This window comes from Nyctereutes procyonoides, unplaced genomic scaffold, assembly GCF_905146905.1.
Source record: "Nyctereutes procyonoides isolate TBG_1078 unplaced genomic scaffold, NYPRO_anot_genome, whole genome shotgun sequence".
Lineage (NCBI taxonomy): Eukaryota > Metazoa > Chordata > Mammalia > Carnivora > Canidae > Nyctereutes > Nyctereutes procyonoides.
In genome coordinates this window covers 951,705-969,938 of record NW_026575020.1, presented here as the reverse complement: position 1 = coordinate 969,938, position 18,234 = coordinate 951,705, and the positions used below count along the sequence as shown (strand labels likewise).

Sequence of the window (18,234 nt, the reverse complement as noted above, 5' to 3'; positions counted from 1 at the left end):
AAAGAAAAAAAAAACAAAAAAGATTATGCCCATATTCTGCAGAACCCACTGGCTTTTACCCTAGTTGGTCAGATCAGGGTTCTCCCCAAGATTCAGCTGGGGTGAGACTTTGGACAGTACGTCTCAAACTGGAGGCCTGGGCATTTATGCGAAGCTGAGGTACAATGAGAGCTCTTACAAAATACACAATAAATTACAAACTTCCTCCCCCCCTCTTCCTCCCCCCCAAATCTAAAACAGACTGTACATTGCCCTCCCACCCCCCATCTTATCTCAGGTGCCTCTGTCTGTATCTGTGGGGTCTGGGGCCCTCTGTAAATGTTTGTGGAATGAGTGTGTGAATGAGTGTGAGCATGGCAGGAAGGAGTGAGCACTGTGGAGTCCTGAGTCCCAGCCCTGATTGTATCCTCACCCACACCTTGTCCTCACCAGGACACCTCCCTCTGCCCCAGAGAAGAGGGTCCCTGGGTGGGGGTGGGAACAGAGAGGGGAGGGGAGCAGTCAGCAGGGAGTCAGCATCTCTAGGCATGGGAAGGTAGGTGACTGAGGTAGAGCATAGGGCTCCGGCCTCAGAGTCAGAAGACCTGGTTCAAATCCCAGCTGTATGGCTCAGGAGGTGTGTGACCCTGAGCCGACCTGAAGAAGCATGGCGACTACCGTATGATAGCCCTTTCAAAGCTGTCAAGGCCCCCTTTTCACATTTATCTTTGGTCCTCAGTAACCATTCTGTAACATGGGTATTATTATAAATATACCCATTTTACAGAAGAGGAAGCAGAGGCTGGAGAAGTCAAGGGGCTTGCCCAAGGTCAAATAGCATGCAAGAACTTGAACCCCACCTCCTCTATCTCCCTAGCTACTGCCCCGTCTGTGCTGTGAAGAGGTTGACTGGGCTCCAAGTCCTCCAATTCGGGAGCTTCACGTGGCAGGGTGGCAGCGGGAGGGACTAACAGTAAATTCCCCACAGTGTGGACCCTACTGACCATCTCCAGCCATTAAACTTGGTTTATCCCTCGTGGAAGGTTGCCTGGAAACCCCTTCCATCCGCCACCCACAACCCCAGGGCTCCAGATGCTACCCCAGGAGGGATCTGAGAGTCGATGAGATACCCATAAACTTCTGCTTTTCCTGGGAGAGTGGGGAAGTGGGAGGGTGGAGGGGGCTCTGAGGCTCACACCTTCCCCTCACACGGGCATGTGCACCTCATTGTATTCATCCTGACCTTCCTCTTCATTGAAGGTCGGCTTGGCATCGTCAGCATCCAGCTGGAGGGTAGAGGAGAAAAGAGAGGGGGTGAGATTTGGGGGAGGGATGGGGCCGATGAGCGCTCACCCCAGTGCTGAGAGCACCTCTGGAGTGAGGAGAGGGCATGACTCTCTCTGGATTGGACAAGTCACGTCCTCCCCCCTCAATCCCTAGGTTTGGTCTACATGAGTTGTTTCCAAAAGGGTGAGGAACCCGTGGGGATCTGGCACCCCGGTAGGGGAGGGCCTCCAGAGGGTGGGGCACCTGTTCACTAGGGCAACCCCACAGTGACTGTCACGTCGTGGAAGAATTTTATTAGTGGAGCAACTCTGTCCAAGATGACTTGGAAGACCACATGGAGGGCAGCCCGGGTGGCTCAGCAGTTTAGCACTGCCTTCGGCCCAGGGCATGATCCTGGAGACCTGGGATCGATCCCACATCAGGTTCCCTGCATGGAGCCTGCTTCTCCCCCTGCCTGTGTCTCTGCCTCTCTCTCTCTCTCTCTGTCTCTCATGAATAAATAAATCTTAAAAAATCTTAAAAAAAAAAAAAAAGAAGACCACATGGAGAGCTGCTCAGTGGTCAGAACAGCTCATGTGGCACACACCCTGCGTGCTTCTTAACCGTCTCTCCATCCCTGTCCTTACCCTTCCCTGCACAGGTGAGCAAACCCAGGGCATAGAGGAAGGAAGCCACCTGCTCCAGGTTGGACACCAGGACGAGGCAGTGCCAAATTTGGATGAGGGCCCCGGACCTAGATCTTCACCACCTCGCTCTACCGCCTTTGTTTCCAGACCCACCCCTCCTATTCTTCCAGCCCCTGGGAGGATCCCTCCCTGTCCCCCAGCTCTGGAGTCCCTGCCTCCAGCCTCTGCCCTCTCCTCACCATCCCTCCTGCCCCGGGCATGCAGGGTAGGGGTGGGGAACAGCCACTCACACACTGGAGCTCCAGCTTCCTGAAGATGAGTGGCAGCAAGAGGCGGCGCAGAGGCACAGTGAGGATGAGGATGAAGGGCAGGGTCAGGGAGGTGGTCGGGAAGGTTTTCATTGTCCACAGCACTGCCAGGCAGAGGATCTGGATGACCGTGAATAAGTGCATGCGCCAGGTCTTTACCTGCAGGTGGAGGCTGTGGTTACTGCCTGCCCAGCCCTGGCACCCAGCAACCCCCACCACGCTCTGGGCTGAGCAGCCAGGACGGCTCTGTACCCGCTTGACGTAGGGCACATCCGGATGGTACTTGGGCGGCTTGAAGAGAAGCAAGACGCGGTCAAATAACTGGATGCCGCTGAGGGACGTGACCCCCATGTAGAGGAAGATGCCAAACAGCACAGCCAGGGGGATGAGGGACAGGATGGGCCCCATGAGGATGGACACGCCTGCAGGGAGAACCATGCACTCTCAGTGCCCGGGGCCCCAGAAGGCTGACAGCTTCGGGGGCTGGGGAATGAAATTACAGGGACCCTAGGAAGCCCTTTCTGTGGATTCTCTTAATAGGTAATACCCTCATTTTTCAGATGAGGAAACACTCAGAAAGGTGAACCAACTTGCCTAAGGCCACACAGCTACAGAGCGGCAGATCTGGGAGTCAAACTCTTGCCTTTGAAAGATTAAAGCCTACTCCTTTAGCCTCGGGGGTTCACAGAGGTCGGAGAAGCCCAACTTCTCCATGCCCCAGCCCAGAACACCTCCATCCCCCTCCACCTATCCAAACCCTAACCCTCCTCCAACTAACATCAACTTTGCCTCCTTTAAGAAGCGTCCCTGGCAACTCCACCAGTGACTGTGGCGCTGCCCACGCTGAGCCTAGCTGTACTCTCAGCTGCTCCAGAACTTGGATCAACCCCAGTGATCCTGTCTTCTCCTCTCCCACCCCAGATTATGCCCAGAGCACTGCCCTTGGCATCAGTCATAAAGCAGCCAAGCCAGAGAGACCTCAGAGGCATCTAATGAACCCTCTCAGGGTACAGAGAAACTGAGGCCCAGGAGGAGGAAGGATACTGAATTAGCAGCAGAGCAGGGCTGGGACCCAATGTTCACTGAGCTTCTGTTGAGTAAAGCTCTGAATACTGGGTCCTATCTAGAGAAGGTCTCAGTATGGAGTACCCCCCCACACACACACATATCCCCCCGCCCCCGCCCCCATGCTTCCTCCTCTGCTCAGATGTCTATCTCAGTGCCTTGGGCCTTGGGCATTTCCTCCAGAACTTCCTCACGTGAATAGATGACCCTGGGGAGACATGGGCAGGGGGCATGTGGGAGACCAGGCTGTGGGGTGGACAGGGCTGCAGAAGGCACTGGATCCTAAGGGGCAGGGGCTGGGGGCTGGGAGCAAGGCCAGAGGGTGGTAGGGAGTGTGGCCAGCCCCTACTCACCCACGAGCACAGCGACCAGAAGCCCACTGATCCGCTGCTCCCTGACCTCCTGAATCTGGGGGGCAGCTCCCGGGATGTTCGCCTTGCCCATGACAGTGAGCGCATTGGCGTGGGTGACTGAACGAACGGTGGTGGCACTGAGCCAGGGCATCCCAAAGAGGGCAGCCACACCGCCCATGCCTATGACCAGCAGCAGGTCCAGGTGGAAGCCAGAGCCCTTGACCATCTTGCGCTCTGGTTTGCTGATAATCAGCCTAGAGGTGGTGTGGGAGGTCAGGGGTAAGTAACGTTCTCCGTCATCCCCACCCTCCTGGCCCCCTCCTTTCTTCTCCATACTTGGGTCCCTCTGTATCTTAGTTTATCCTGCTGTGCTCATCTCCCTTAGAATTCCTCACTCCCCTCCTCTCATCCTGTCTTGAGAATCCAGACTCTAAGAGTGCAAGTATCCTAAGATAGCAGCACCTAAGATAGCAGCACCTAGAATGCCCGTCCACAGGCAGATTTACGCTGAAGCCAATGAAGCTGAGCTTCTGGGAGCCTCACAGGTGAAGGTCCCTTCCGGGTTGTGCCATCTCATTTTGTAGTTCTCATTTTGTCTTTTTTGTCTCAAAAGACCTCCCCAAATTATACCATGTCAGGTCCCACAAAACCTGCACCTGCCCCTACCCATCCATCACTCCTGCTCATCAGGAGGGCCACAGGTTCCACTGGAACTAGAGCTCAGTCTTTGGTGTCATGCCTGCCTGGAGTCTGTCCCTTTCCCTGCCTCAGACCCTCCCAGGCCCAGCTCTGCCCTTACGTGGTGATCTGGGACTCCAGGAAGATGAGGATGAAGACCAGCAGGGCAGGAAGGACAGAGGCAAACATCATCCAGATGGGGAAAGGCGAATACAAGCCCAGTGGGTGGATGACCCAGCCCCGGGCTGAGGCGTTGGACACTGAGAGGCCTCTAGGCACACTGAGTTTCTGTGAGAGGAGAATGCTGGTGAGAACATTGGGGCAGAGGAAGGGAGGCAGGGGCAGGGAGCCAGGGTCCTGAGCATTTGGGGACTTATTTATATTGAGCACCTATGTTGTACCCAGTCACTACACTAAGCCCTTTACAAACATCTTCTCATTCCCCACTTTATAGATGAGGAAACAGGATCAGAGAGGTTGTGTAGTTTGCTTTGCTTTGCACAGCTATTTGGTGGGGGAACTGAGATTCATCCTCAGATCTCCCTGGCTCCAAAGCAGATTCTTTCCTACTGCCTTGGTAAAAGGCAATCTGTCCCAGGCCTTTGCTTCAGCCAGAGGTGTCCTGTAAGGCTGTGGGAAGATCTTGGGGCTCTCAGGGGAGGCAGGAATGAGTAAGGGTAGTTCTAGCTGGCTTCAGGTTTGGGAAAACTGTTCTTGGGAGGGGGCATATTGGGAGAATGAGCTGACAGTGGGAGGAGAGTGTCACCTGGGTGTAGGTGTCCGTGATGAAAAAATCCACCATGACCATGATCAGAATGGAGATGGGGACCCCGAAGTCCCCAATGACCCGTCGCAGCTGAGGACAAGCAGAAAAATCAGGTCAGTGCCCAGTTGTTTCCCCACCTCCTACTTCCCACTTGCCCCCACTCCTGCTCCCTCTTCATCCAACTCTTCTTCATCCTTCTTCATCCTTGCTCTTCCCAGGGGATCCATCAACACCTACTGCCCTGTCCTACATCTCAATGCACCTGCCTCCTTTCTTCTTCCCCTGGCCCAGCCCCACCACTTGCCCCACGGCTGCTCCACCCCTTTCTAAGAACTCTTCCCAGCTCCCCACTAGGTTCTCAGCCTGGACACGCTGAGAAAGGGTGGTGGGCTTGCCTGAAGAGTGAAAGCCTAAATGAGAAAGGGGTCAGGGAGGCTTGGAATAGGGAAAGGAGGAGAGCTAATGGCACTGAGGAACCTGGAGAAGTGCTTTGGATGGGGATAAGGCAGTGTAGCCAAGGGCGGGGCTGGGGTGTGTGTGCTGACCTTGCCAGGGAAGTAGGAGCTGTTCTTGAACTTGCGCAGCATCATGGCGAAGAAGAAGGTGCCAGCCATGAGCACAAGAGAGAGGAGGGCTGTGTTGGGCAGGGGACCCTGAGGTTTGGGTATGATTGTCATATTGTAGTCATAATACCTCTGCAGTGGATGGTCCTGGAAGATCTGCAGCAGAAAACAAAGGCATCCTATTCTCTCTCATCCATCTATCCATCATCCATCCATCAATTTGTCCATCATCTATTCATCCATCCATACATCATCCATCATCCATTCATCTATCCATCCATCCACCTATCCATCCATCTATCATCCATCTACCCCATTATCTATCCATCAATCTGTACATCATCTATCTATCTCTCCATCCATCCACCCATCATCCATCAATCAATTTGTCCATCATCTATCCATCCATCCATCCATCCATCCATCATCCATTATCCATTCATCCATCCATCCACCTATCCATCCACCTATCATCCATCTACCCCATTATCCATCCATCAATCTGTCCATCATCTATCATTTTCTATCTATCCATCCATCCATACATCTATCATCCATCCATTCACTTATCTTCATCCTCAATTGAGAGGAAAACAAAGAGACAATGGGATTCTATAGCTTAGTTTTCAGAAGTGGAGACCAGGCTCAGCTTGGGTGGGGCAGACCATGACAGCAATGAGTATACATGTGTGCATGTCAGCACTCAGGACCTGGGAGACATGAGAAGGCTGGTGGGCAGGAAACAAGTGCCAAGGAGGCTCCTAAAAAGGGCTTCAAAGACTTGGAAACAGAAATCCCCACCAACTAACAGAGTCAGAGGCAGACATGCAGTGTCCACCCTCCCTCTATATAAAATGCAGATGCAGAGGTAGGCGTAGTTTAAAGTAGTGGAGCTGAGGAGGCAGAGTGCTCCACCCACAAGCCCTGTGGTTCTTTTTTTTTTTTTTAAAGGATAGTATTTATTTATCAGAGAGAGAGAGAGAGAGAGAGAACAGGCAAACAGGAGGAGCTACAGAGGGGGAGAGAGAAGTAGGCTTCCCACTGAGCTGAGAGCCTGATGTGGGGCTCAATCCCAGGACCTTGGGATCATGACATAAGCCCAAGGCTGATGCTTAACCGATTGAGCCAACCAGGCACCCCAGCCCTGTGGGTTCTTAAGGGTGAGTCCCCAAGTGGGTGTGAGGGACATCAGAGCCTCTGGGACCCCTGCTACCTCTCCATGAACCCAGTCTTCCAGGTTCAGTCTCACATACACACTGGACATGCTCACACAGAGATGCCCACTCAGGCAGGTACTCCGCATGGTCAGGGCCAGAGTACCGGCCCACAGGCAGCAGGTGTTGCCGTGAATGTGATCATAGCTACACATGATGAAGACACAGCCACACACGTGCTATAAGGACACCTGTGCAGTGACGCACACGGCCACATGGTATGTGCACAGAGTTGCACAACGTCAACACTCCCATGGCCCCCACCTTGACCAGCTTGACGAAGGTCTCATAGATGAAGATGAGGGAGATGAGGAAGGAAAAGATCTCTTGGGTGTAGCGGGAGATGAAGCGAACTAGGAAGCTGCCCTCGAAAGCCACCATAAGCACCACGAGCAGGACGAGCCAGAAGCCGATCCACACACGACCCACGATGTACTCCAGGTTGTTACTAGTGCAGAACTGCAAGGGGGTCAGAGAGGACTGGGTCAGGCAGGTGGGCCCAAGTACCGTGCCTCGGGCAGGTGGGGCTAGGGCCAGCTACACGGACAGAGTGGGGCCAGAACAGAGCTACCGAGAAAAAGGCTTCTTCAAACACAAGCAGGGGTCCTGAGAAGCCAACCACAAGCAGGGGCTGAGCCCCAAGCAGGGAGAAGAGGATGCCCTGCACTGCGGTGGAGATGAGCAGCTCCGACACCCCCATCTGGTTCTGGGTCTTTTCTCCTGTGGGTAGAAGTTACAGAATGGTCAAGGTCAAGAGGTCATTTCCAGGTCCAATTGAGCATTTCCCAAACAGGCTGTTGTAGGGGTCTGGACTGTCAGATTGGAACAGAAGGCAGGGCCGACACAGAGGCCAAAGGGTCAGGAGTGAGGGCTAGGGGGTCATGCAGAGCCACTGACCCAGGAGGCCGCCGAAGGTGATGGCAGGTGACAGGGCAGCAAAGTAGATGAATATGACAGCGGCCAGGACCTGGGGGCTGAACGCGTCTGTGATGTCACTCAAGTAGAGGGGGTAGCGGCGCCGGATGTCACGCACCAGGCCCCCAAAGAGCAGGCCTGTTCGCTGCAGAGGGTCATCGGACTCACCAGGGCCCCCGGGTCCCCCATTCAAATCTGTAGTCAACAACAGGACCATGGTCACAGGGGGTCACAGGAGGAGGTATGGGGAGAGAGGAATTGTGGATAGTATCTTCTGATGGGAATGGGGTGGTCGAGAAGGCTGGGAGGCATGAGGACAGAGAGAGGGGACGCCGGGGTGTTGGATGGGAGGAGGGGAGGCAGTGGCTTACGGGGCCGCGCTGAGGTATCTAAGGATCTGTGGGGGCTTCGGGGCAGGTACCTAGGCCCTTGTAGAAGTGGGGGTCCGGCTTGGCGGGGCTGAGCAGGTAACGCCTCCGCAGCAGCTCCTTCTGGACGGGCACCAGACTGAGCAGGGCCTGCTCTGAGGGGACTTCGCAGGGCGGCAGCACAAGGCTGCAGTCCAGGAAGCAGTCCAGGTTGCGGACTAGCTCCTCTTTGGTCTGGGCCAGGTAGGCATCAGTGCGGAACACCTGTGGGCCAGAGAGGGGGTCAGGACTGCCTGGACCTGCCAGCCCAGAGGACCCAAGCGTCCACATCCATGGCCTCCAGGGCCAGAACCCTCTCACCCAGCTCCCTCTTGCTAGGAATGGCCTGCCCTGCCACCCCCTTACTTCTGTGCCCACCACAAAAGGGTTTTGGAGAGGCAGATGGGCCCTTGAGTGGGGAAAGGAGAAGCACTAAAACAAACCAGGGGGAGCTTAGAGCAGACCAGATGGAACCAAGTAGGCTAGACCAGACCAGGCCAGACCTAACCGGGTAGAACCAGGTCAGAGTGGCCCTCACCCAGGCCCCATGAGGCAGGGCTAGGCCAGACCACACGAGCCCAGACGACCTACCCCTGGCCAGACAGGGTCAAAGCAGCCAGGTTAGACTGAACATGCCAGACTAGCAAAACTAAAGTGCCTATCCAGTGAGTGACCTCAGCTGCCACCCAGCCCTCAGGCTCCCCCAGGCCCCGCCAGCCTCTCCTCACCCGCTCCGACATGAGGGTGGCAACAGCCCGACCCAGCTGGGTGTAGTCGGTGTTGGGGGCCTCGGGTCCCAGCAACACGAAGAGGAAGCGTACAGGCAGAGGCAGCCCCACAGCGTCCAGCTCTGTGGCCATCTGCAGCCGCACGAAGCCCAGTACCGGGTGCTCCAGGAACGCCGCTCGGCCTGTGAGGGGAAGGGGCCAGGACAGGCTGAGGGGGGCCACTGGGTCTGTGCTGACAGAGAGGGAGGCTGGGCCGGGACAGGAGGCAGAAGCGGGGGCATGGAGGGGTTATGGGGATCAGGGGAGGCACCAGCTGCTTACCCACTAGCACCAGGGTGGCCTCCGAATCTGGGGGAATCTTTTCCAGAATTCTAGATGGTGAATCCTCTGTGCCCCCCTCTCCCTGTGGAAGGAGGGTGGTGAGGGGAATCATCTGGCCACTCTGAGCTTCCAGCCCTCTCCTCATCTCAGGCTGGTAGCTTTCTGGCTCTGCTCATAGCCCTGGTACAGCCTCACCTGTTTACAGAAGAGCTGCGTCTCTAATGAGGGTTGCTGGGGGAGCAGAGGCTGTGAGGGGTCCCCAGAACGCATCAGAACCGCGGGCTTCACACCCCCCAGGGCCTCCAGGTCTCCGGCGTGGCTGCGGGACACAGGGGACTTGGATTGAGTGAAGCTGTTCAGACTGGGATGTTAGTAGCACGGAGACCAGTGGTAGGAGGGATCAGGTGGGGCTTCCCAGTGACCAGACTAGAGGGACCCCGGGGCAGAGGGACAATCAGCCTTCTTTGGAAGGACATTATGGATGCAAGCGGATGGTCTGTGTCTGGAATGACAAGGTGGAGCCTGGAGGGAGGGAGGGAGGGGCTTTGAGAGCCTGCACTCCCAAGAACGTGGAGACATGGTCACCCTTCAAGAGGTGTCAGAGGCAGGAGCCATCGTGGAAGAAAGTGGGCCCTGGTCTGGTGGGGGAGGGACCACCTGGGTCTCCAGGGAGAGCTTGGGGCAGGTGGGCTGGGCAGGTGGACCCCTTGACTGTGGAGTCCAGGTCCTGGCAGGCAGGGGCACCTGTGCTGGAGCAGCAGGACCCGGAGCAGGAGGTCTCGGTCCTGAGGCCGAATCTGCTCCTCGTAGATAAACTGATCCAGCAGCTGGTTGGCCACTCCCGCTAGGGAGGTCTCTGGCAGATCCAGGAGGACAGTGCCTGTGAGGGGTGGAGGGGTGAGCTGGATGGCTGGGTGGTGGCCCTCCTGCCCGCCACCATGCCTATGTGCGGGTCTTGCAGAGGGGACCAGCAGGGCTCACCCTTGACGAAGGCTTTCTGCAGCTCCAGGAGGCTCCAGAAGGTGAGGTAGGACAGGTGTGGGGAGCCCCAGACCCCGTCCTCCCCCAGGTTCTCCTCCAGCCGCACCCAGTGCGCTGCCTCCATCCACCGCAACTCCTGGTTCTTCTCATCCATCACCAGTTCCTGCAACTCCACATAGATCTGCAGCCCCACAAGCCTGAATCAGTGTCTCAGGCCCCAAGGTGGGACTCTGGGGGGAGCATGGTGGGCATTAAACAGGCTCCAAGAGATGTTTGGAGGAGGCCCAGAGTCCTGGAGCACTCAGGGCAGACCCAGAACTCAGAGGGGACTGGCAGAAGCAGCAGCCTGGCTGGGTTGAGAAGGTAGGGAGTTGGGGTGGGGTGGGGGAGAACAGCCCACAACTCTGGCTTTGTTCCCCAGCTCCTTCACCCTATTTCAGAGGCACTTGGAGAACCTCTGGACCAAAAGGGATGCTAGAATGGACACCTGGGAGGAGAAAGAAAAGGGAGCCTTTGGGGTTATCAGGTGGGTCTCCTGCCTCCAAGACTGTTGAGTGGGCTCGACATGCCTTTGGGTTTCCTTGGGGCCAAGTGGCTGCTCCCAGGAGCCTAGCTGAGGGTAGATCCAATTTCCTAACCAGCTAGACAGTCTGATGCCCAGCGGGGATGTGCAAGGCCAGGAGGGCCTGGGCAGAGGGGGAACGTATTTAATTCGGTGCTTCCCCAGGAAGCACCTGACAGCCCAGCCAAGGCCAGAGGGCCCGAGAGCACAGACCTCTGGCAATCCCTTTATCTCTGCCCAGGGAGCTCCCTGCTCAGTGGAAGAGAGACCCAGGTCTCCTCCCTCCACAGGGGTGTCCTCTTCCCTTTGGTCTATTTCCTGAGATGTCCACTCCTGCCCTGCCCTGCCTGCTTGTGGGGATCCCCCTTGCTGCAGCTGGGCCTATCCCTCTTTACCTCCCTTCTCCTGGTAGAAGGGTATGTTCACAGGCGGCACAGAAAAGAGAACCGGGGAATGCCGGGGGTCCTCACCTCATGGGTACCTGCACGTGGTGTGGTGTCTGGGTGTGTTACGGTGTCCTCATCTGTGGCTGTCGGCTCAGTGGGGTAAGCTGAAACCCAAAAGTGGGTGAGTGTTGCCCCCCAGTAATCCCTCCCTTAGGGTCCTCCTCCACTCCACAGGTGCCCCTCCATTGCAAGCTTCTGAGAGCAGCATGAGATGATCCCCACTCCCTCCTGTTGCCACTGGCCAGGACCCGGGTGCCTGCACCCCACTGCACTCCACCCCACTCCTGCTGTTCAATGGTCTGTGGCTCCCTGTGCCTGTTCTTGGCGCAGCCTGGCTCTTTTACGCCTCATCCAAGCATTGCGGAAGACCCCCGGGAGTCATCTTCAGTGGTGACAGAGAGGTCACCTCCAAAGTGGAGCGTCCCGAAAGGCACTTCTCAGGATTCTCCTAGGATCTTCTCCTTCTTCTGGCACCTTCTGGGATCAGTTTCCCTTCCTTCTTCTCCCCGTCTCCTGGTGGAGCTCTGGGAGCCAGGGTGGGCTCTGCCTTATATTGACCCCCACTTCCCACCCCACTCCCAGTCCTCATTTCCCAGAGGGGCCTCTTATCTTCAATACCAATTGCCAGCACTTAAGTCCTGTTGACAGTAAACAGGTGCCCCCCTGGGGCTCCCCAACTGAGACCTTGGCAGAGCCGGGAAGGTTTCCTGATGTCTTTCTTCCCTGAAGGTCCCTACAGCCGCTCATTTCTCAGGACCTCTAGACCCCCAAACAGAAATGATGTTCCTAGAATCGGCCCAGTGCCTGGCCTAGAAGTCAGCATTGGATGGTCACAGATGGCATGTGGGCTCATGCCCTTGTCACAGACAGGCCTGGATGCCCTATCCCAAATCGAAGGGCCCCGCCATGGGTGACTAGTCCTGCCCCCACCCCCACCCCCAGTCACCTCCTGTGATCATTTCAAACAAAACTCTGTTTATCCTTCAATCAGCCAGGATTGTGGGAGAACTGGCCCTGGGGCTGGCGGGAGGAGGGGGTGTAGAGAAGGGGGAAGACAAGTTCCCCTACTGTCTCTCTGTCTGGGGATCAGCAGCTCATCCCAGAGAGAGAGACAGAGACAGAGAGAGAAGAGAGAGAGAAGAGAGCGAGAGAGATGGGGCTCACCTACTGGCTCCTCCACCTGAACCATGGGGACATACGGGTCCTGTTCCTCATATTCCTCCTGTTCCAGAGTGTCCTCCAGCCCCTCTTCATGGTCGTCCTATGGGAAGTGGCCATCAGGGCTGGGCTGGGAAGGCTTCTCAAGCCACCATGAAGGTAGGAGTCCAGGGTTGGGTTCCCAGAGTCCCCAGATAGGAGCCCGGCAGATACCACAAAAGACTCACCTGCCATTTTTCCATGGTGCTGTCCTGGTTGTCCATTGTCCACGATGATCCAAGCCCCCAGCATAACCCGCACTGCGGGTCCCTGCAGGTGGGAGAGCACAGGCTGAGTGAGGGACAGGGCATTCTGGGGTCTCCTGATCCTCCCCCAGAGGGGGCTATATTTGAGTCAAGGGGGATCCCAGGTGTTGGGAGGCAGAGGAGGCAGGGGAAGAAAGTGGGGGTTGGGTGGGGGAAGGAGCTAGATTTATTGGTGTGAGGACAGGTGTATAGGAGACAGGAGAGCTCAGGCAGGAAGACCCATCAATCAGAGGGTGTTTGAGAGGGTGGGGGTGTCCCTCGAATTCAACATCTCCTTCCATCTACCAATCCTCACTTGGCTTCTTCTCCTGTCCATGCCTAGGACTTAGCCAGCTCCAGGGGCATGACCTATTCTTTCTTCAAGGAACTTAGCTCCCATGAGAGTCTTCACAACATACCCTCTTCTCCCAGAAACAGCTACTTTCTGCTGGGCGTGGGGCTGTAGCATCTTAGGGAGTGTCTCAGAGGTGCTGAATGATATGGCCTCGTTTCTCTCCTCCACTCCATCTTGAATTCCATCTCTCTTGCTCACTCCTCATGTATCCCATCATTCTTACCAAAGCCCTTCCTGCCCCAGGGCCTTTGCACACACAGTTGTCCATATCCTCAGTGCCCCTCTCCCCCACCTCATCCTTTCTCACATCTGAGCTCTTCAGATTCTCTTCCTGACCACCCTAACATTCAGTAACCCAATCTGTCATTTTCTGGTTTCTTGATTCATTTGTGTATATATTGTCTGAGGATGCCTCTAGAAGGGAAGCCCCTCGAGTGCTAATATCCGTATCTTGGTCCCCACTGAATCCTTTACTCCTAGCACAATGGTTGCCACATAGTAAATAGTAAGTAGGTGCTCAATAAATATATGCCGGGTGAATGTAAGAGCGGCTCCCCCTTGCAGGCCTGGGCCTCTGGGACTGAGGAGGCAGGACTTAGCCAAGAGGCGGCCAAGCCTGTGCATCAGCTTTGCTCAGTTATGTCTCTGGCAGAGAGGAAGTATGCTCACCCCAGGAATGTGAGGCCCAGCCCAAGGGGAGCACAGAAGTCCCCTAGGGTGGCCCCAGACTGGGTGTGCAAGGACTCCCTTTCCCCCTCACCCACTGCAGGCAGGGTGCTCCAGCAACAGGGATTGGGGGCAGGTGGCACACATCCCCACTCTGTACCCACATGGTGCTGAGCGGTGTGAGTTGAGATGAATGAGATGCTGCCCCTCCTCTTGAAAAGCCCCCTGCCCTGAGTGGGGAGGCAAGTTGGGAACGTGTGACAGGCCAAGTGCTTCAGGAGACAATATGTCCCCCAGACAAATGAGAAATGAGCAGAAGGTGTTGGGTGCCAAGGATCATATGGCAGGACGAAAAGGAGGGCCTACTGGTGGCATGGGGGATGGAGTGTCTCTGAGCAGGGGACACTGGGGCTGGGCCGAGGAGGCTGGAGGGATGTGCAGGGCTGAGAGGGGGGAAGGATGGTCCGGGTGTAAGAAGGACCGTGCAGAGGTCGGAGCGTGCTAGACAGGGCCGGCTGTTATGTGAGGGAACAGGGCAGGGAGGACGTACAGAAAGAGGGCTACAGAGACATTTCTCTCTGGGGGGGGGGAGTGCTGCAGCCCTGAGAGATAGAGATAGGGAGAGAGCATACAGAGCCCCACCAAACTGCAAAGGGCAGGGGTTCCTGCCTTGCGGTGGTGGCAGGGGAAGTGATGACCAGGGGACAGTCCCATCTCTATTTTCTTCCTTCCTTCTTTGGCCTTGCCCTCTGCCTGGACCTCAAATCCCTAGCCGTCTCAAGGGTATTAGCCTTAGGTGCTAAAAGTCCCACCCGTGGGGCTGGGCTCTGCCCTCCACTTCCTATCTGAGAGGTGGATTGGGGAGAGGGGACCTCCAGAGCCAGAGGAGGCTGCCTGTCTGCTCCAGCCTCTCTCTAGGACTCGGTCATCCCATCTGGACAACGGGAGCACCTTCCCACCAGGGTTCTGAGACCTCAGTGAGAGAGAAGAGGGGAGAACGGAGGTGCCTTGAGCTCAGCTGGGGCCTTAGAGGGTGCACCCATGACCCAGATTGCAGCCTCCACTGGGCCCAGCCCCCCCACTCCCCAGCTTCGGGCCTTGCTCTGGCACTGATAAGAGCTTAGAACCCGATCACTGCTCTGCGTCTGGAAGCTCACCAAACACCTGGCCAGCCAGCCAGCCAGGGCAAGGCCAGATAAGGGTAGCATGGCATCTGGAGCCCCGGAGGTGGGGCACAGCTGGCAGAGGCTGGGGTGGGGGGAACGACCAGATGACGGGGAGGGCTCCCTGGTGGCATAGCACTGCCTTTGTGTAATTGCCCCCACACCGCACAAAGCTGTATTGCCTTATCTCTCATAATCCTCAAACCACTCTGTGAAGTGGGTAATGTCACTAAGATGAGAAAGCTGAGGCTCAGAGAGGTTAACTTGTCTTGGTCCTCTGGCAGGTAGATCTCAGAGGCAGGACTAAACTGTGGCCCTACTTGACTCCAACTACATCTCTAGCCATCACGCTGAGCTGCCTCCCAGAAGAGAAAACAGCTCCAGGCTGGCTTAGTGCCACTGGTTAAAAAACCACGGACTCTCCAGCTGGACTGCCTGGGTTCAGATCCTAGCCCTGCCACTTACGGTGTGACCTTGGGCAAATGACTCAACCTCTCTGTGCCTCGGTTTTCTCATCTGCGAAGTGGGGTCATAATAATGATGCCTATCTTACAGGCCTGTTGTAGCTCTGAGTAAGTTGATGTACATAAAGCACTTAGAATATGCCTGACCCATAAAGAGCTCCGCGTAAATGTTTGCCATCATTATCCCTGTGACTGTGATCCAACTCAGACTTGCTGTCTTTATCTCTCTCTGATTTTCCTATAATTCCCATGGAATCAGCCCAAGTGCTTTGAGATCCTGGGGGGATGGGGAACTCCTTTCCCTCCAAACACTCCCTAGGCTCTCTCCCTAGGAGAGATCTTTTAGGGCCACAGTTTACTCCTGCCTCACAGTGCCAGGTCTGCCTGGTCAACTCCCTGGAAGTGTCCCAGAGGGGAAGCAGCGTCAGTGGACAACTGTCCTCAGAAGAAGGAGATAGGATGGCCTGTGGGTCCCCAGCCATGCAGGAAAGAGGGGGCTGGGGGCTAAGACCTGAGTCTGTGGGATCCAAGGGGCTGGTAAAGAAGAACCTGAAAAGGACCTGCACCTGGAGGGGGAGCACATTTGTGCCCCCCACCACCAGCCACACATACTTCTGTTGCCACGTGCCAGCCTCTTTTTCCTAACACCTGCAGCCCCGCACCCCGCAGCTACAGGTGCCAACGGGCCTGTGCCCTTAGGGGGAACAACACGCATCCTATGGTTCTCATCCCACCCACCTGCACCCCCTTGGAGGTCAGGCATCTGTGTCCACCTGGGCACAGATTTCAGGCTGGGCACCTGCAGCCCTTAAGACCACCTCCAGCCCCTCCCAACCCTGCTCACCTGCTCACAAGCCTTGAGGGTCCCTCAGCGAACTCCTTCAGCCACGGGTGTCCTCTGCCACCAGCTGAGCTCACAGCTGCTCTAACAGCACCAAGTCCTGGCTCCCAAACCCCGGGGGCAGCTCCCAAACCCCTGACTCATGCCCCCGCCTCCTAATCTGCCCGCCCCACGGTCCTGGGGAGCCCCTTCCCACCCCCCGCCCTACTCCTTCTGGGTGCCCAGTAAACAGAGTTATCTCTCACACACATCTGGACAGCTGTGAGTCTGGCCCACCCCACCCCAGCCAGCTAGCCCCCAAGGCTTCCTGCTGCCTTCCTGGCTCCCAAGGACTCTCCTGGGTCTTCCTTCGTGTACTAAGGTTCAAGGGCTGGGTTCTCAAGCGCTCAGCTTCCTGGCAGGTCTGCCACAGCTTCTGGATGCCCCTGTCCTGCGTCTGTCTGTCCTCGCTCTGGCCAGGCTCCTCTACTCTGGCCCCAAGATACACAGGTGCTTTCTCTTCTCCCCATTGGTGTCCTCTCCCAGAACTCACTCTCGCTCTACAGCCTTGCCCACAGGACCTGCTCAGTGCGCACAGGGTCCAGGCAGCGCCCTCCCCTTCTCGCTCCAGACTTGCTTCCTCCCGAGCCACCTCTCCCCTAAGACCCCGGGTGGCTCCAAAGAGCCAGGCCCTGGGTTCTAAGATGCAGCCCCTCAGTCAACCTGAAACAATGTCAGGTCAACACAAACAACCTTCCCCACACGGAGCTCAGAGCTCACAAAGCCCCAATGTTTGGGCACACTGGCTTCTCTGTTGGCAGCCTGGCCCAGGCCCCCAGGCCAGAGCAGCCCGCATTCTCGGCCCCCGCCCTACCCCTGCCCACACCCCCCAGCAGGGCAACCTCTGCTCCTGGGGGTGCTGCGGCCAGGCACCTGCTCCCTGGCTCTGGTTAGAGAAGCAGAGACTGAAAAATGAGTTCAGATCGGCAAGAATGAAGAGAGGCTCGGAAGCAGACAGAAAGGGGGGTTTTGTAGATCCTGCTCTGGGCAGCCAGAGAGGAAGCCATCCTCGCCCAGCACCAGAAACCACTGGCTGGTGGGACCCTGGGCGAATGCCTGCCCTCTCTGGGCTTCGGTGTCCTTACTGTGAATGGAGAGCACCCAGTTATGTGGCCCTTGGCCTCAGGGTTCCCTGCTTCAGGCTCGGAGACAGGGACAGAGAGGTGGCGTATCCAGCAGTTTCACCACCATTTCCTGGGTCCCTACCACGAGCCTGCCCTGTGCCAAGCCCAGCAGAGTGGGAAAGGGGGCAGCTGCTCAGATGCGGAGCTGATTCCTCCTGTGTGTGGACACTGTGCTGGGAGCTTGACCTGGCGGTCACAACAGGAGGCACAAAGTGACAGAGCAGTCAGGTTGCTCCCTAGTGAAAAGAAGAACCGATGGACAGACACTGTCTCCAAGCCCCTCTGAGGAAGGCACCCCTGGTGGTTGTTCTCTGACAGACGAGGAGGCCAGGGGCGGGGAAGTGGGCTACCGGCCCCAGACCTCTTGGCTGCTGGAGCGGGAGCTGGCACTCAGGCCTGCTCTCTGCCTGATGCTAAGCCCTGTGCTCCCTCCTGCCCCCCTTGCCCTTCACACCAGTTGCTAACAGAGGCCCTGGCTGAAGGCAGCTGGGGGTGCCTCCTCCCTCCTGTCCTGGTGCTCACTCTGTGGGCCGGTCCAATCTGTCTCAAGCCCTACCCAGACTGGGCTGCTCCCTGCGGTGGCAGCAAATGCCAAGCAAAGGCCCTGCCCTCTCACCACAGCCCAGAGGGTCCGGGCACCTTGCCCATCTGCCTGCCCTGGAAGTGAGAGGTGGCTGAGTGCAGGAGGCAGCAAGGGAGCCCCTCCCCCAGACCCAGAAAGGACTGGCAGCTGGGAGTGGGGGTGGGGGTGGGAACATCTGGCTTAAGAGGGCAGTTGGCGCAGCTGTTCGGCTGTTCTGCAGGTACCATGCCCAGACCGCCCACCAGACACTCAAACAGCAGCAGAGCAGGTTGGCATCTGATCCTTTCTACTCATACCATGTGTTCTAGGTCGTCTGTTGCCCTGAATTAATGTCGATGTTTCCCCAAATCTGCCCATC

At 56.8% G+C, this 18,234-nt stretch overlaps 1 protein-coding gene across 2 annotated transcripts; it reads right to left on the bottom strand.

The window, feature by feature from the left end:
- Positions 1-275: 275 nt before the first annotated feature.
- SLC4A1 (solute carrier family 4 member 1 (Diego blood group)) lies at positions 276-16,196 on the bottom strand. 2 transcript variants are annotated; one of them, XM_055316070.1, is made up of 20 exons: positions 16,134-16,196; positions 12,585-12,666; positions 12,364-12,460; positions 11,224-11,303; positions 10,192-10,372; positions 9,955-10,090; positions 9,406-9,529; positions 9,211-9,292; positions 8,890-9,071; positions 8,176-8,386; positions 7,737-7,949; positions 7,411-7,559; positions 7,104-7,298; positions 5,608-5,781; positions 5,063-5,152; positions 4,418-4,584; positions 3,619-3,872; positions 2,453-2,622; positions 2,183-2,359; positions 276-1,265 (listed from the first exon to the last, which is right to left on the bottom strand). In XM_055316070.1, exons 2-20 carry the CDS (start codon positions 12,618-12,620, stop codon positions 1,185-1,187), a joined length of 2,799 nt encoding a protein of 932 aa, XP_055172045.1. In that variant the 5' UTR covers positions 12,621-12,666; positions 16,134-16,196; the 3' UTR covers positions 276-1,184. The 2 variants fall into 2 exon arrangements, with proteins under 2 accessions (XP_055172045.1, XP_055172053.1); XM_055316078.1 differs by lacking the exons at positions 12,364-12,460; positions 12,585-12,666; positions 16,134-16,196 and adding an exon at positions 11,606-11,752.
- Between the last annotated feature and the right edge of the window lie 2,038 nt (positions 16,197-18,234).